The 19,339-nt window shown below is 41.9% G+C and overlaps 1 protein-coding gene and 1 long non-coding RNA gene across 3 annotated transcripts in view; one reads left to right on the top strand and one right to left on the bottom strand.

The window, feature by feature from the left end:
* Nucleotides 1-766: 766 nt before the first annotated feature.
* Nucleotides 767-19,339, bottom strand: part of KIFAP3 (kinesin associated protein 3) — an 81,027-nt gene continuing 62,454 nt past the window's right edge. For both annotated transcript variants that reach the window (XM_081012128.1, XM_081012127.1), the window contains exon 20: nt 767-1,160. In XM_081012128.1, coding sequence (XP_080868254.1) covers nt 1,052-1,160 — 109 coding nt within the window. In that variant the 3' untranslated portion in view covers nt 767-1,051. The remainder of the gene's footprint in view (nt 1,161-19,339) is intronic.
* LOC308480679 lies at nt 7,895-9,883 on the top strand. Its single transcript, XR_013988222.1, has 2 exons — nt 7,895-8,204; nt 8,251-9,883. It is a non-coding gene; the product is annotated as an uncharacterized lncRNA (long non-coding RNA).

Raw genomic sequence — 19,339 nt, 5'->3', positions numbered from 1 at the left:
TGTCACCAACGTGAAAAGTTTGGAAAGCTCTGGTCTACAGCAACGCTTTTCCTCTAGAACAGCGATGGCCAAACTTGGCCCTCCAGCTGTTTTGGAACTACAACTCCCATCATCCCTAGCTAATGGACCAGTGGCCAGGGATGATGGGAATTGTAGTCCCAAAACAGCTGGAGGGCCAAATTTGGCCATCACTGCTCTAGAATATGAATATGGAAAATGTGGAATTGTACTTTTACGTCTCAGTTAATTAAGAATGTCACTATGGTCTGGATGCCTCACCTATGCTTGTACACACGTAAATACAAGTTCCTCAGGAAACACACCTTGTACGTAGAGGTAAATTAAGCGCAGTTGCCCCAAAGAAGAGTAAAGTCAACATTTGGCTTTCAGATATATGCACCTTTTCCAAGTTTGCCCTATTGGTTTTCACCATTTTGACACCACTCCCTGTATTCAAACAACACAGAGCACCATGTGCATAGGATGTCTCTTGCAGTTTGCAAGCAGCATGGTCACAAAAGTATATGCACACCTGTGTTAGAACTATTCAATGACACTAATGCAACATATCACTTGTAGCAGGTGCACGAAGTGTGTCTCTGTTCGTAAAGTCTCATAGAAGGTGGCCAACCCTGGATTTAAGGGTGGTATTCAGCCTTCTTCAAGGACATTAAAAAGGATAAATCAATTACTTTTTCAGAAGCCAGTTAAAATGATTGCTCCTCAACAGTAGTAAGCTTAATTAAAAACTCACAGAGCCTTAGTATTCAGTACCACGGTCTACAGGACCTGCATTTAATAGCAATTAAATTAGTTGCTTAATATACATAACAAGTGTTGACATTCCAGTTAATAGATTTCAACATACAGCACAAACTGTACAAAAAGGGAGTCACAGAACGACTAACATTTCTTTGCAACACATATAGAAGAAAATGCACCACAAAGACCCGTAAACTGTATAACCATGCACTAAGAAGACGGAGATAAGTCTTAATTTAACTACAGTTCAAGAATACGGGAAGGCAATAGTTTAATACATCAGGATGTTTTATCGGGCTCCAAAGGTGTAGTAGTACGGTTCATCCGGCCGATATCCGTAAGCAGTGGTGGGGCGGCTTGGGATACCCATGGGCTGGCCAAATCCATCCACAGCAACGCTATGCAGAAAAGAAAAACACCTGAGTTGACATTTGAAAACTGATCCTTGCAAACGGACATCACGCAGTACAAGGTCCCCTCTGACTTTTTCCAGAATGCAAAAATATATTGAAATGTACCTATTTGGTATCAAGCATATGCTGGGGGTTGAAGTCTCTGCCCTGTCTTAGAGAACTGGTTCTTATCAAATCAGCTGTCTCTCCAGCAAATTAAGGCTACTTGGGTGACCAGCGTAACATGGAAGCAGCAATTAACACAGGGGTAGCCAGAGTGCTTTGCATGGAAAATGTTGCCTTATACTCAATCAAATCGTTGGTCCATCATAGCCAAGTATTCATCATCATCTTATTTTATTGTTTATAGCCAATAGCCATCACATGGCAGTATGAGCACAAATCGCACAGCTGCAAAGCAAAAGACATTTCACGCACCAGACCAGGACAAATCTACAATGTCCAAAATGTAAAAGCATTCCTTCTGGTCAGCATCCCTGGGGTTTGGCACTTCCACTATCCGGACATGTTGACCTTCTCTTTCTTGCCGCTAGTGCAAATGGTGCCACCTTAGAGCTGATGCAATTATCAACATCTGCCAGCAGCCATTTAATTTTCATCTGGGTGACCTTCTAAGGCAGTGATGGCCAAACTTGGCTGTTTTGGGACTACAATTCCCATCACCACTGGTCCTGCTAGCTAGGGATGATGGGAGTTGTAGTCCCAAAAGAGCTGGAGGGCCAAGTTTGGCCATCACTGTTCTAAGGCAATCTGAAAAGGGGAGATAAATTTAGCTCTGAGTGAATCATACAGTGGACAATATAAAATATAATGTATCAGATACTCTATAAGCCCTGATCCACATATACAGAGGTACTCTTTTACAGATCTGTTAGTAAATCTCCCATCCAGATATTCAGTAGGCATTGTTTGAAATCTGAGCTGAGTGAAAGATCGTGTAACGGGGGGAAAGTTAATTATCGCAGGTACATATAACCCTTTTGCGGTCTGATTTAATTTTAGTGTAACAAATAGCAGGGTGGCAATTCTTTATATATTCAATATCTTTTTTTGCATCTTTGCTAAACACGATATTTAACCTCTTGTGACCAGGAGCAACTACCAATATCACTGTCGGGGAGATCAAATAACTCTGCATCAGACCTCTACAAGATTTTACCCAGCCTTCTCTTGTCTGCAAATACAAAAAGCATCTTTTGGCTAAGTGTTGTTTTGGCTGCAATGATATTTTCCTCCAATACAGAAACATGGATTTGTGTATATGAACTTTTATAGAGTTAAGGCCTTATAGAGTGTAGTGCTCCAGGTGTATTATGTGGCACTGCCAATATCGTACGCAGGAATCTATTTTGAAGGTAGTACATCAAGTTCCTCCCTGCAATGGTAACGCCATATAAGAGGTGAGACACAATCTTGGCTTCAAAAATCTTTAATGTTGGTTCTCTCTAAATGATGGCCCTCTGTGTAACTGGTGCTTCTCACGCCTGCAAGTTTTTGCAGCATCCACATGTCGTTATGATCAAAAGGCCAGCCCATACTTCCACACATTCCTTTTAATCTGGATTTACCCTTCTAGAGGAAAACCTGATAGCCAATGGCCTATTGGTGATATTGTGACAGCCCTTCTGCAAATTGAGCACCCATCTGGAAGCATCCTCCATAGACCGAACAGAAGCTGCCCTGCTGGCAAAACCTTTTGTGCCCAATTCCATGCATTTCTTTGATGGGTACAAGGGGGCAGAGGAGTAGGCTGCCTTTTTGAACCGGTAGGTGGCACTCTCTCCTCATCTCTGGATGTTGTTAGCTGCTTCCAGTCACTTTCAATTTACTTCAACCTACTCAAAACTACTCCTGAACATATTTTTAATTAGGTAGGGGAGGGGAGTCATGGTTTCAATTACGTTCCGATCAAATCAACTCCTTTAGTTCAATAAACATGAAAGTAATTAGGTGCAGAGCCTTACAGTTCAGAGCTCGAGACATTTTGGTTATTTCCAAATGGTTTGCGTATGTGATGGCTCCGCTATGACAATTTGAGACATTAAACCAACATAATATTAAAACATTCAGATCACTGGAAAGATCACTGGGAAGGCTGTGAATCTGGCCTAATTTACATGTTACTTTTGCGACATAATTGCTGCTCCCTTATGGTCAATTCCCACATTGAAATGCTGGTGTCTAAAGTTTTAAATGTAAGGATAGTTTTAATGCCAGTGTCAGAAGTCCTATGGAGACATGGTGCTGGTACAGAACTTTTTAGGCATTTCTTAGTCAGTGTGGCAAACAACAACGAGGGAGGAGCAATCATACCCAAACACTAACATATAAATAAGGGGACCCTCACACATGGGTAACTCATAGATAACTTTGTGGCTGGTAAGGACAAGCATAGTAAAGACTGTCACCAATTTGCGGGACACCTTGATAATCAGCCCAGATCTATAATACTCCTAGGAGTTGCTTGTCTAAAAATGTGTTGGCTTTGCTCTTCATTGCCTTTCTTCCCCACACAAGAGAACCTTTAAGCTTCAGATGGAAGCAGAAAACCATGAATAATACACATTCCAGGCAACAGACTAAGAGAAACCCTTAAACTATTCCATGCAGAGAACAAGACTTTGTGCAGTTAATAAATAAGTACCAGTGAGGCCTTAAAAGTTATTATACAAACTAATGAAGGTTTCATCTCTTCATGCCTATTAGCACAAATTCTGACTTCTAAAATGGATGATAGAATTTGTACAATGAAAGTTCAATGTTTCTACTCTCCCTACCAACTAATGTGCTCAGAGTAGTTGCAAATTTGGTTATATCATAGCATGACCCAGGTTCATAAAAGCAGATTCTGAGGCCTCCACGATGTGGTAAGAATTTAAGCTTTGGTTTGATTGTTTTTTTTTAAAAAAAGTTTATATGAACATAAAAATGTGTTCTGCAGCTGGAACTCCAGAATGAATATTCAAGTAACGCTTTAGCAACTACAAAGAAGTGGCACAAAGAAATCAGCAAGAAATCACTCCTTGTCTCTGCACCAGTGCCCTACCATTTCATAGATCTCCTTAATTTTCTTTAAAAAATAAATAAATCCCAGAATTACTTGAAGGTTTGATTGATTGATTGATTGATTGATTGATTGATTTATAAATAATGTTTCTTGCCTGTCCTTCAGCTGAGGTCCCATGGTGTGTTACAGGAATAGAAAATATAATTATAAAAGCTGTTCAGCTAACGGTTCCTTTTCTAAAGCTGCATATAGAAGTGACACCATAATCCCCATTTTGTATATGGGGACAAGACAATGCACCAACATGCAATGGATCCACACTAGTACACAAGAATTTTGCTAACAAAACGTGCACATGATAATGAATATCATGCTCATAGTTCAAAACTATAGGCTACTCAAGCCCCACCCTCTTCCGCACTGTGTTAACAAGCTAGCAATCTAATTCAAAGTTAATATTCAACAATAACACCTTTCAGATATGCAAATTTTTATATAGTTGCCAAAGTGTGCTTGGATAAATTACAGGTCTCGGATGTAAGCATTCCTGCTGTTCAGAACAGCAGTTGCACTTCTGTGAAATCCAACAAAAAGCTATAAATAGAGGGGAAAACAGTCATTTATCATCCTCCTTTAGACTATGTATCAATGGGTTTAGGTTTCACAAGCTTCTTGCCACTGGTGGAATATACTGACACGCAAAACAGGTTCGGGTCTAGTTGCACCCTGGAACCTTTACAGTGACTGGGAGACATGGAGTTAAAGTAGTGAACAGCTTAGCTTAGCTAATTACTGTGTAATACTAACTTCAGTTGCTCGATCATTTTGAGATCCGTTAAAATAGGACTGTATATTTTACCCCCCTCTGCACTCTTAATGATTTGTTTTTTTAGTCTGAAATCATTTCCAGCCATCAGTTAAGCTTGTGGTCTCTACATATGCACTTCTCTTGAGCACAAATATTTCTTTTTCCTATTGGCCTGCCAGCCTTGTCAAGAGAAAATTGCACTGTAAACTAAATGCCAATACTTAACCTCTCGGATAACTCAGGCTGCTAGCATGATCTAGGACCTCTTCAGAATGGCAGCTGAGCTTTCTAATTTGCTCGTGAGAACTTGTCAAAAGAGGAAATGTTCCAAAAATACATGATGCATTTTATAAAGTCCTTGGGACTTGCACTGCTTCAGAGCAAATAAAAATACCACATATATTCAGGATCCCTGAAATCAGCAGAGACACGTCAAAGTAGCAAAGAGGAGTCTGAGAGGAGACACTCTAGGCATCTTCAAATATCTAAAGGGCTGTCACATGGAGGCGGAAACATGCTTGTTTTCTCCTGCTCTGGAGAGGACTTGAACCAATGGCTTCGAGTCACAAAAAAGGAGATTCAAGTTACAAAAAAGGAGTAACTTTCTGACAGCAAGAGCTGTTTGACAGTGGAACAGACTCCCACAAGGACTGGTGGACTCTCCTTCATTGGAGATTTTAAAGCGGAGGGTGGATGGCTACCCACCAGGGATGTTTAGTTGAGATTCCTGCTAAACTACCCTTGGGGTCCCTTCCAACTCTTATGATTCTGTTAAAATGAAAAGTATTACACCAATAAATTGCAATAATTTGTTGTGGCCCACAAAACCTAATTTCTTTCATAAGCACAGTCCTCAAGAGAGTAGGAGAAAGGTAGCTTCTTTACCTGAGACTGCAGCTATGTGAGTGCTCACCTGTACAGTCACACATATTGGTTCCGTACCTGGCACAGAACAACATTCATGGTGCAAAGGCCTGGCTTAGCACCACGGGGCACATACGCAAGTGAGCTGGGACAGGCATCATCCTGCTCAGTTTGAAAGCAGACGGATGCTGAGGCTTAAAAGAACCAGAGTCAAAAACAGGAATGAAAGCAAAGCCCAACAAGCTGCGAAGTGGATCGTGGATGGGCTGTGTTTCTGCACAGCCGCAGCCACTCAAGCCTGAATTTTTCTAAAGCAACCAAGCCCATTTTGGGGTACTGATGCTGTTATTTCAAGCACTAAACAGCTTTGGATCCAAATCCTGATGGAGAACCTGCTCCCATACCAACCTGCCCATGCATTAAGACAGGAGGTCAGCAAACTTTTTCAGCAGGGGGCCGGTCCACTGTCCCTCAGACCTTCTGGGGGGCCGGACTATTATTATTTTTTAACGAATTCCTATGAACGAATTCCTATGCCCCACAAATAACCCAGAGATGCATTTTAAATAAAAGGACACATTCTACTCATGTAAAAACACGCTGATTCTTGGACTGTCCGTGGGCCGGATTTAGGAGACGACTGGGCCGGATCCGGCCTTAGTTTGCCTACCCATGCATTAAGATCTCCAGACAAGGCTCTTCCTTTGAGTTCCTTCTGCAGGAGAGCTATATTTTATACATCCAGGAAGGAGAGGGGGCCTTCTTTGGTATATCCTCCCAGAGGAAGTAAAGGGAGGCGCTGACACTGCCAGGTTAATACATTTTTATTTGTCTAGGCTTTTTAGAATTCACCACTTTAATTTAGCTAACTGAATGGTTTTTGGTTTAGTGCTTCTCAAATCTTATTTCACTGCTACGATTGTCAGTTTTGGTTTTAAAAATTCAATCATCAAAACACTATTACAGTTCATACACTACACTGGAATTCATGTTTGGATGAAGATGTGTTCTAGAAAATTTCTAAATAAATAAATAAAAAGAAGTAAAGTAGCCAGCAACAGTAAAAGTAAATAAATAAATAACCGGCACACCAACAAAACAATCCACAAGAGGAAGGAAGGATCAATCATCATTAGTTTTGTAGCTTCTGCTACAGATAAATACAACTAGCGTTTGAATCCTTCCTAAAGTACTGAATTTGGTCTCTACACTGTTTGATACATTATGCAATACTAAATACACACCAAACTTGAGCCTATTTCTCAGCTGCTTTCAATGTTATTTTTCATCAACATACATCTTAAGACTCCTGCTAAATTTTGTAATGGGCTGAATTCTTGTAACTACTGATAGGTGTTACAATAACATCATCCTCCCTGCATCCCTTAGTTATCAAAACATGCTAAGTTTCAACACTGTTAAGGATTATTGTTAATTAAATTTCTATACCACCCTATATCTGTAGATCTCAGGGTTGATCACAACACAAAACTACAATATAAAAAAACACAAAATACGTAATAAAAACAAAAGCAGAAACCCAATAATTTCACAACATTGAAAAGGGCCCCAGATGTCTATAAGGTCTATAAGGTCTTTAAGGTAACAGAGCTATGACAAGCCTTTCTAGTAAGCTCTAGGAATAATGGTTTTTCTTTCCTCCAATTTTTTTTTAAAAAAAGAACCTCAATTCACCTAATTTATTTAGCTCAGGAATGGGGAACCTTTGACCCTCCAGGTCTACAACTCTCCCCAACCAGCAGGGTCAGTAGACAGGCACGAACAACCTCTGGGGGGACACACATTTCCCATCCCTGATTTAATAGTGCAATCCTCACCTATCCATTCTTAAGGAAATCAGCCCTGAGTGCTCACTGGAAGGACAGATCCTGAAGCTGAGGCTCCAATACTCTTCTCATGAGAAGAGAAGACTCCCTGGAAAAGACCCTGATGTTGGGAAAGATGGAGGGCACAAGGAGAAGGTGACGAGATGGTTGGATAGTGTTCTCGAAGCTACCAGCATGAGTTTGACCAAACTGCGGGAGGCAGTGGAAGACAGGAGTGCCTGGCGTGCTCTGGTCCATGGGGTCACGAAGAGTTGGGCAGGACTAAATGACTAAACAACAAACCATGTCTACTCAGAAGGCAGTGCTTGCACTGCCTTCCCAAAGCCCGGAAAAGCTGGGAAAGCGCTAACTAGGCATGAACACATGGAGTTGCATTAGTAAAAAAAATATTAGAAGAGCCTACTGGATCAGGCCAATGGCCCATCTAGTAAAGCATCCCGTTCTCACAGTGACCAACCAGATATGTATGGGAAGCGCATAAGCAGAACCCAAGCATGAGAACAGTTTCCTGTCCTGTGGTTTCCAGGAACTGATATTCAGAAGACACAGTCTCCAACAGTGGAGGCACAGCAGAGTCACCATGACTTGTAGCCATCACTAGACTTTGCCTCCATGAACTTGTCCAATCCTCTTTTTAAGCCTTTATGTTGAGTTGGGCCCCTGGTGAGACATTTTGCCGTCCTTGTGGTTTGGATCACTGTCAAACCTGCTCTTATGCATGAGTAAAGCATGCACATAGCTGCCCTTTCATCAGACAGACAGCAAATCCGAGTTCCACTGTGTGCATCTCTATTGTGAAGTGAATTTGTGAACTTGTAGTGAAGGAAGAGTAGAAAGACAATGTGATTAAACCTTTTGTACTGCTTTTGTACCATGCAGTGAAGCTCTGCAAACATTCTGCTGGCTGTGGCTTGGCATTTAACAGCATGTGATCAGTGAGGAGGAGGAAATTTTATTCCATTTAACTGTTGCAGATTTACTGCAGTGAAAAAGGGCTATGTAACCTGAGAAGCGACAGAACAGAGAGATCAAAGCTGCAGTCTGGAAACTAAAATAAACCTTCAGGCTACTTCCTGCAAGAAAATTCACTCTGGCAACTAAAACAGAGTCCACCTAAAAACTGTTCTGTTTTATGAGCTGTCACAGCAGCTCAAGTGGTTTGGACCAGTCAAGTTCAGAACATTATATTTCCTTGTTTCTGTCTCACATACTTCTGTAAGCAGTTTTATAGGGGAGTTTTATTTTAAAAAGAGAAAAATAGATTCCCCCCCTCCTCTGGGCTGAAATTGAGAAGGTCACAGCTAAACACATTAAAATAAGCAGGTCTTCATTTGCACATTCCATGCCCATTTACTACATTTTAATATTTTATTTTTGGGATTTACAGGCAATGTACATTTTCTTTATTAAGTCTTCCGCATTCTGTTCAATTATTGTTTAATATAGGCACAAATCAGTTTACACAGCCCAGATGGCTTGTAAGCCAGGAGCTGGTCTATTCCAAGCACCACATCTGGAGGAAGTTCAGGGAGCAGCAAGAACATGGGAATTAATTAATACTAAGTTTCAGAAATTGACAATTTTTTTGTTCTCTCGTAGGACATGGAGGAACCTGAAATTACTGCACCAACATTCAAGACCCAGTTTCAGTATGTATTAATGCTGACCAGACTGCAGGTGTAAGTGAATTAAAGAGCCACATGTGAGAAAACAAGGCAGCTAAATACTTGAGCTAGATTAACAGCTGAATACACAGTCTCCAAGAGAAAAGCATCAGATAAATGTTCTGCTCAGAATTATCACCACTCACTACAATTCACAGATATTTTATGAAATAATTAAAAACTAATTGCTAAAGCAAATTGCTAAAACTTCTACAAACTGCAAGTTACTTAGCAAAATTCATTGTCAGAGCTATCTGTCACTCACTCACTCACTCACTCACTCACTCACTCAAAGACACACCTCTCTACAAGGCCTAAATGCAGGTCCTGCTATCCAAACACAATGTGTTCTCAGGAAATTGTTTGTTAGACAAGCATTCACGTAATGAGTTGACCATTTCCATTGTTTCCTATGAGAACATTTCTAATGTGTTCCCAACCACAGAATTTTGACTCCCATATGATGAAAAAATAACTGGGAAAACCTTCTTTAAACCTTGTAAAAGGCAAACAAGGGGGGGGGGAAATACTCTCTTATTGGTCTGAACTCTCCCATTTCCTCCCTACCTCCCACCATGGTTTCTGGTAAAATGGCTGATGTGGATCAGCAAAACACCCTAAGTCAGTCTTGTTTAAGGCTGCTTATTTGCTTACGGTACTATACACAAGTCTGGCTGACTATCTAAATCTGTATTGTATACAGCGCAGTTTGGGTACTAACTCCTTGTTTGGATAAGTGGATCTTTGTATAATGAGTGTCTGGATAGCAGGACCTGCAGCAGCACCACCACCACGATAATAATAATAATAATAATAATAATAATAATAATAATAATAATTTATTATTTATACCCCACCCATCTGGCTGGGCTTCCCCGGCCACTCTGGGCGGCTTCCAGCAAAATATTAAAATACCGTAATGCATCAAACATCAAAAGCTTCCCTAAACATGCATGCACCGTATTTTTCGCTCTATAAGACGCACCAGACCACAAGACGCACGTAGTTTTTGGAGGAGGAAAACACGGGAAAAAAATATTCTGAATCCCAGAAGCCAGAACAGCAAGAGGGATCACTGCAGAGCTGTTCTGGTTTCTGGGATAGCTGTGTAGCCTGCATTCGCTCCATAAGACGCACACACATTTTCCCTTACTTTTTAGGAGGGAAAAAGTGAGTCTTATACAGCAAAAACTGGAAGTAACTGGAAACGTGTTAACCAAAACCTGGCAGGTTTCATTCAGTGTTGCACAGCCACCTCCCCGTTTTTTCACTACAGTTCAATACTAAAAGCACAATTTAATGGGAACAGACCTACGATGTGACCACTCCAGGACTATGTTTGCCTCCCACCGACAAACACAAACACACACCCCACAACACGACTGAAGTGTGGAAAATATACTTGAGCAATAAAAAAAAGTTATTAGAAGCGCAGAGGCACCACCAAATACTGTATTTTTCTGTGTATAAGACTAGGTTCCCCCCTAAAATATAATGTCAAAAATTAGGGGGTGTCTTATACTCTAGGCCACCCCCCCCCCATTTTCATAAATATGAGTACCCAAAAATAGGGGACGTCTTATACATGGGGGCATCTTATAGATGGAAAAAGTACGGTAAGGGAGGGTCTGTGGAGAAACAACATCTAAATGAGAACTCTGCAGACAGATCTCTGGTTTCACAGTCTTTGGACAACTGTAGACACAATGGAAAAACTGAGACTAAGGCTAGAGAAGTATTTCAGAAATGGGAGGATTTATAAATGAACTGTCCTAGGCTGAACTCTCCCAAGAGCTTAGCTGCTCCCAGCCCTCTTGGTTGCCAGCATCGTTGACCAATGATAATAGCAGTAACTTCTCAGAGTTAAGCAGCATTCTGCTTCTGCCTAATTCTGTAGTGAAGATCCCTGAGCACACCTGTACTTTGCATTGCTGAATCTGGAAAAGTGTAGTTTTTCAAAGGAAGGAGAAAAGCTGAGATACGAAAGGCCATATCTCCCTAGAAGCAGTGTTTCCTCAAGTTTTGAGGTCAGAATGCAAGTAAACCATGATCCAATTCCATGTCCAGGAAAGTGCCTCTTTCCTGCAAAAGGAATAAGCGGTTGGAGTGGAGTTACAACGGCTTAGATAGGTGTATGGTCAAAACCCTGCTGACTGCTAACCAAACAGTGTTGTGCTGGACACTTTTATGTGTCCACTGGTATTGATGGACCCAAGTTAGTGGATCATTTAATTTCAACGGGTCTGCACAAAGTATAACTAACAAAGGACACAATCCAAGGTGTTTTGTAATATGGATTAAGTAGGTACAAAGGATTAAGTTAAGATCCTTGATAAAATGTGACGTGTTAAAAAACAGCACGGGAATAAAACTGTCTTAAATATAGAGTGGTACCTTGGTTTACAACCATAATCCATTCTGGAGGTCCGTTTGTAAACCAAAACAGGTTGTAACCCAAGGCGCGCTTTTGCCAATGGCACCCCCCAAATCTTTTTGTTCGTAATCCAAAAAAAGGTTGCACTGCCGGGTTTGACGTGTTTATAATCCATAACATATGCAAACCAAGATGTATGCAAACCAAGGTACCACTGTATTAAGTAACACCATAGACAGCAATACCTGGGCATAAAGCAGGCAAGCTGATGTTGTTGCCACTGGCACGGGCAGTACTTGAAAGTTGAGTTGCAAATGTGTTTGGATGCTTTCCTGAGAAGCTACAGCTGTTCCTCAGCAGTGAAAGGGAGATGGGAAGCCGGTGTTGCTTGGGAGCCACTGATAAAGACACTGATGGAGGCGGAGAAAGAGCCCCCAGTGGCTCTGCCTGAATTGAAGGGGGAAACATGAAAGGAATATCTAATATATTCAAAGCTTGTTTTCTCCTGCTCTGAAGGGCAAGGCCCAAACCAATGGATACAAGTTACAAGGAAGGAGATTCTGACTCAACATCAGGAAGAACTTTCTGATGGTAAAAGCTGTTCAACAGTAAACTGGACCATCTCAGGGGGTGGTGGACTTTCCTTCGTTGGAGGTTTTTAAGCAGAGGCTGGATGGCCATTGGTCACTGATGCTTTAGTTGAGATTCTGCATTGAAGGGGGTTGGACTAAATGACCCTTGGGTCCCTTCCAACTCTACAATTCTATGATTCAACCCTCGTTGAGCTGTTTTGGGGGTTCATATCCTTATGGTAAAGGTAAAGGGTAAAGGGACCCCTGACCATTAGGTCCAGTCGTGACCGACTCTGGGGTTGTGGCGCTCATCTCACTTTATTGGCCGAGGGAGCCGGCGTACAGCTTCCGGGTCATGTGGCCAGCATGACTAAGCCGCTTCTGGCGAACCAGAGAAGCGCACAGAAACGCCGTTTACCTTCCCGCCAGAGCGGTACCTATTTATCTACTTGCACATTGATGTGCTTTCAAACTACTAGGTTGGCAGGAACAGGGACCAAGCAACGGGAGCTCACCTTGTTGCGGGGATTCGAACCACCAACCTTCTGATTGGCAAGTCCTAGGCTCTGTGGTTTAACCCACAGTGCCACCCGCATCCCTATCCTTATAGTACTTTTGTCTAAATATTTTTTGGGGGATTTTTGCTGACTTTGGGTTCCCTCAAAACCTCCAATACCACCTCCTTGCATGTGGGGGTTGCATTTTGAATGCAACAGGACTCCCAAGCTGGGCATTGGAAATGCAGGGAAGGAAGATATTTGCCTGTTAAGGTCATACCTTTTTTCGGATTAGAACATTCTTTCCTCTGGAAACACCAGTTTTTCAAAGCCTCTAGAGACCTTTTCTTGTTCACTGAAGTAGATTTACAGTTTGCTAATGCTGATGTGTGATAAACTAATAAAACGTTACTACTGGTTTATAGGCCCAATCTGCTAATAAAATCTAATTCAGTTCTTCCTGGAGAGGGTAGGCAAATGAATGATGTCCAAGTGCTAAAAGTCGAATATCACTTCATTTCACTGGACTTAAAGGGAACTCAGAAGTGTCTTAAGGACATTCAACAAAAGTGCACGTTATATGTAATGATTAAGAGTCGCTGCCAACGTAGCCACTATCGCCAGGATCCAACTCTGGCTATGTGAAGTTATGATGGCTAGCAACTCCAGATAAGCATCAAAATCTGCAACCAGCTAAAAGCGCTGCAGTGTGGATTGTATCATCCATCTTCAAATGCACATGAAAACATGCATCTGATATACCTCTATGTTTGCTGACCTGCAAACATGAGCCTGCTTCCCCATAAAGTTCTCCTTATCCGAATAAAGGCACATACATGGTTCTATATAATGATACAGTACTAGTATATGCATACTAGGGGCTGTGCCTGCCCTCACCAAGCTCTCTTCCCTTAGACCTTGCCAACCCTGCCCTTATAGCTCATCCAAAGCCCCCCAGTTTGCCCACACCACTGCCCAATCCTGATAGTGGCTGGTGAGCTGGCATGGGTGGGGTTCAGTTACTCTCCCAGCTTGCCAACACTGTGGGTCACTACCACTTAGCAAAAGGGGCAGAGACCTCAGTGCATGGTGGTGGAGCCAATTCAAAGCTCCTGCCTCCGTGCACCATGCTAAGCTCCCATGTTACATCACTGGGCAATAATAGCACCCCAAAACAGTTCATCCTCCCCTCCTTACTGCTTGCCTCAAACAATCATCATTTCAGCCTCAGCTGTGGAGGACGAAGAAGGGGAAAGTGGCCGATGACAGTAGCAGAAGAGGAGAGGTGCTGAGGAGTTATTCTGTTCTGCCTGTTCCTCTGTGGCTTGCATGGGCCTCCTTGGCCACTGCCACTGTAGAGGCTGAAATAGCAGCATCAGTCTGAGATAGGTAGCGGCAGAGCAAGCCAGTTGATGGCAAGGTAGTCTGTCTGTCCTGACAGTTCCTATGTGGCTCACCTGGGTCACCTGCCCATCTGCTTGCCCACCTGGGCTGCACACCTGCATGACAACACTCCACTGCAAATACAGGACAGTGGTACCTTGGTTCTCAAACTTAATCCGTTCCAGGAGTCCGTTCAACTCCCAAAACTGTTAGAAAAACAAGGGGCGTCTTCCGATTGGCTACAGGAGCTTCCTGCATTCAACTGGAAGCCGTGTCGGACATTCAGCTTCCGAAAAATGTTACCTAACTGGAAAACTCACTTCCAGGTTTGGGGCATTTGGGAGCCGATTTGTTTGGGAGCCAAGCCATTTGACTACCAAGGTACCACTGTATACTGGGATTAGGTTCCCACCATCTACAAATATTTAAAAAATTGTTGGTTTTGAAACAAAAGCAACTGTAGTAATTTTATAGACTGTGACATATCTTGCTCTACTACGGCCAGAAAAGGTAAGGAAATACTACCACGGTAATAGCAGCTTTTACAAACCACAAATGACTTGCCATTTAGCTGGGGATAGATAGAAGTGTGACAAATATATAATAAAGGATGTGTGGCAAAGCCTTCACTTTTTTACTCTATGTCCTGTGTTGTTTTTAAGACATACCAGCTTTCCTTATTAGAATGTCTTAACCTACTAGTTTATAAATTGTACATACAGAACCAGCTTGGGAAAGTCTTACATTTTTATGACACATCTGCCATCTTGAAAGTGTAATACTCTACCTCCCCACTCCAAAAATCACTAACTTTACTGTAAAACCTCCATTCACAAATGGAACACAACGCCTTTGCAATGAGCATTTCAAATTTAAACTAAATACCACCCAGGTCCCAGTCCAACACTAAATACTACACTATAAAGGTAAAGGGACCCCTGACTGTTAAGTCCAGCCGCGAACGACTCTGGGGTTGCAGCGCTCATCTCGCTTTACTGACCGAGGGAGCTGACGTTTGTCCGCAGACAGTTTTTCCGGGTCATGTGGCCAGCATGACTAAGCCGCTTCTGGTGAAACCAGAACAGCGCATAGAAACACCATTTACCTTCCTGCCAGAGCGGTACCTATTTATCTACTTGCACTTGATGTGCCTTCGAACTGCTAGGTTGGCAGCAGCAGGGACCGAGCAACAGGAGCTCACCCCTTTGCAGGGATTCGAACCACCGACCTTCTGATCGGCAAGTGCTAGGCTCTGTGGTTTAGACCACAGTGCCACCCGCGTCCCTCTACACTACACTGGTTCTCAAATGGACCTTCTAGCCCATTTGTGCTGAAAGGCCTGGGTTGAGCATATATATTTTATTTGCTTTTTCACCTACCACTGGGGTGGCTGTGGCTCCTACATTTTTCCTTCTACAGTGGTACCTCCGGTTCCGAACTTAATTCATTCTGGAGGACCGTTCTTAACCCAAAACCATTCTTAACATGAGGTGCGCTTTCACTAATTGGGCCTCCCACTGCCGCCATGTGACTTTCGCTGACATCCTGGGGCAAAGTTTACAACCAGAAGCATCATCTTCTGGGTTAATGGAGCTCATTACCCGAAGCATTCGTAAGGAGGACGGTACATAACCCAAGGTTCCACTGTACATGGTTAGCCTGTTTTAGCTGTGTGAAACATCAACCAATCACTTAGTTAGAACAAGGGACGGCTCTGGCTATGATTTTTCCTGAGCTATCTAAAAATTCTTTTCTCTGATTTCTCGTTCCCTTCCCCCTCCATTCTCCTGAGAAGTGTTTGAAACTGGATTCATTTGAAAGCAAAATTGCTATTACTTTGGCAAGGACCCTGTTATTCTGAAATTGCAGGGCTTTTCATTTATGCGTATTTATATCACTACCCTGTATTTTTCACTTGGGGGCTGCATTAGTCAAACTTTTGAAAACTGCATTACTCTGCTCTGCAAAACAGAGCAAAACACACTTTTGCTCAGAGTGTGTCTGTGAGACTTGCGCTTTTGAGCTGTGCTTTATTTTGTGCAAAAAACCCACATTTTTTCCTGCTTATCATTGTCGTCTTCTTGCTGAACCTCAGAAAGCAATACTACCCATATCCAGCATTGGAGTTCAACAGAACTCCAAACAAAGTAAGAGACTGAAAGCTCATTTTTATTGTAGTCTTAGAAGGGGCATGGCTGGCAGGGGGTGAGGCGTGACTATTATGAACCCTGCACTTCTGAATTTGCCACTATACTACTGTGTTAAGAGGTGGTGGCTAAAATATTTGGCTTGGATACAAGGGCAGCCCAAAGTTACAAACCCCTGGGTAAAGTTATTTTATAGAAGTTATCTAATAAAGAACCAAAAGACAGCGAGAAACACGTGTGTGGTAGTACTGTGTTAAATGCAGTAACAGCTGATGAAATGCTGAAAGTGTTTCTCAAATTGAGAAGGGGAAGCCTCAAGCACATACAATTCCTATTAGGTTGTAAACAGTTAAGCATTAAAATGCCCTAGAATGATATTATGGAATGAATGAAATGCACACTATATAAGAGAATCCCGCCTTTCTGCAATTATTTTTAATTAGCCTTCCTATTAAGTATGATTTTAACTTCCAACACCAAGTCAGATTTGAAGAGATGGGCAGTTGAACTCCGAACGCTGGGGAATAGCAATTCTGTTGTTCATGCCCCAGAGCACTAATGCATTTTACATCAAGCTCAAACATCAGGAAATCCTGGCTTCTGGCGCCAAGAAGTTCAAAACTGTAATGACACATGTCTGAAAACTGGGATTCACTATCCAAATGCTGCTGTCTATACTTTCAAGCAAATCACTGTCTCCCCCTCCTTTGCTATGTGAAACGGAGTATTTGCAGCAGAACATGTTTTCAATTAGGTAGTTTTTGCCTTATGAATAGCTCTGCGGATAACCATATAAAAAGTATTCCCAGAAAGAAGGAATGCACTGGAAAATCATAACACAGGTTTTGTGCATATATCCTACTATGCTGCCCCAATTCTAATATTTGGCTGAAAAGTAACAATAGTATCATTAAGTCATATATTATTGCACATTAGCAATATTGCAGCATAATTATCATAACATCACAGCTGTGCCTATGCATGAACTTGCCAATCCCATTCGAAGCATTTGTGTGATACATTGTGAGAAGGGGAAACTAGCAGCAGCGAGGGCTCACTGATGAGGTTATGTATTCAGTTTCTGAGCTTGAAATGGTGCTTTGGAGAATGCTCAAGAGGGCAATTTATTGTCATTCCTATAGTACAAACTGTATTGCAAATTCAGTGATCCAGGTGATCCTCGAACGAAGGGTGGTAAATAAATTTAATGATAATAATTTCCAAGCAGGAAATGATGCCTGAATATACACAGAACAATGCTGTATTGTCTGGAGCTGAGGAAGGGAGAAAGATTTGGCAGGGTAAGGAAGAGACCCACAAGAATGACTGGTACCTTTGTGAGCATTGCTGCTGAACACTTGCAAAAACCCTTGATGTTTTGCAAGTATTTGACTGGTTTTGACTTGAGTTGGGTGTGGTTCTTGCACTACTATTTTCTGCATCTGAGAGGCCTCCATATAGCACAGTATATGAATCAGATATGTATCAGATACCTAAAACCCCTTTTTAAATATTTGAAGCAATCTGTGTGAAGGCCTCTAAGGTAGGCGTCCATATGACACTTGCAAAATTAGCACCTAAAGCAGTTTAAAGCAATACCCACCACCATAAAATGAATAAACATTTGCTTGGCAGGCAGCACCCAAAGTTCTGGTCCTGCAATCACACCTCACATTGTGTTCAATCCTATGATAAATTAACAGTGCAGGAAGTGCCCCCAAGCTATATTTGAAAAGGGAGTGTCAACTCTTGATTTTTATGTTTGATTTTACTCTAAATCAATCCGGATCTCCGCAGAAAGTACATTAATTACACAAAATGTTAGCTATGTGAATTTAGAACTGCACTGAATTTTCACAGGGTTCATTTTACAGTGCAAACGCTGCCATGGGATTTATTTATTTTTTTAAGAGCGGAGGGAGGGGGGGAGATTCTGCCAAAAGATGCCAGCTTTTCATGCTGAACGATGCACATCACGATCTCTCTTCCACCTGGCAGGCAAGAGAAGGGGAGGGGCCTAAGGGTGTATCACAGCTCTAAGCGGCCACTGGAAAGGAGAGGAACGTTTTGCCTTTTCTCACGCATCTCCTTAAATCAGTGAAGCACTTTTTTAGAATGTAAAAGGTTTGGTGAAAAGGGTCCTCAGCACTAATGCTACTTGGTCTCTACAGTGCAAGGGACCAAAATGCATGAGTTTTCAGAATGTCTTTTTATATATACGTTTGTATTCGAGGTCCTGAAAGCAACTGTAACTTTTGTGTGAGGACAACTTGCTTTTTCACAGCTGAAGAAAAGGGCCTCATTTGGCAAACAGACAAGATGTTTCACACACACACACACACACACACACACACAGCCAGATTGCAGCCATCATCATCTTTCATAAGAATATACAGCCAAGAGGGACCGTACTGATCAAGATGGATTATTGCCTGCTGAAATCTGTCATCTCAATGGGCCATAAATAAAAATACAGATCTGTGAACCTCACTTTCAGACTCCATAAGCTAGTTTGCATACTTCCATGCTCAAATTCCTCTAGTAAATAGTAACATTTATTTGGTTGGCAATTTAGGTGTCTAAAACAAAGCACGTAAAGGCAGTTCAGCTCTCAGGGCTTTCACATTTCTATACCAAAATTTTAAAGCAGCTCTAGGTTGTAGTATTCCCGGAAAAAGTTCCAGTGCCATTTCTTACCATCTACATTCTTCCTTTTTGTGATTCTCTTGTTAGGAAATATTCACATACAATGCACTTCTCCCAGACGTGTCTTACTGAAGAAAATACTACAGTTTGTTTATGCACTGTTCAAAGGGATACCTTCCAAACCCATCTCTTTATTTCACAAACATGTCTCCTAAATAAAAGGTGTTCCATAATTCCAGCAAAGAAGCAATGCCAAATCTGTTGCAAAATCAAAGTTCACCTACTTGGTCTTCCCAGAAAAGTTGGCACATGATCAGAATGGAAGAGACGGGAGAGGTGCAGACACACATTTCTG

This window comes from Podarcis pityusensis (genome assembly GCF_964106645.2).
Source record: "Podarcis pityusensis genome assembly, chromosome: 6".
NCBI classification, from domain to species: domain Eukaryota; kingdom Metazoa; phylum Chordata; class Lepidosauria; order Squamata; family Lacertidae; genus Podarcis; species Podarcis pityusensis.
Note: the sequence above shows the minus strand (reverse complement) of the source record. Positions and strands in the feature narration are given on the sequence as shown.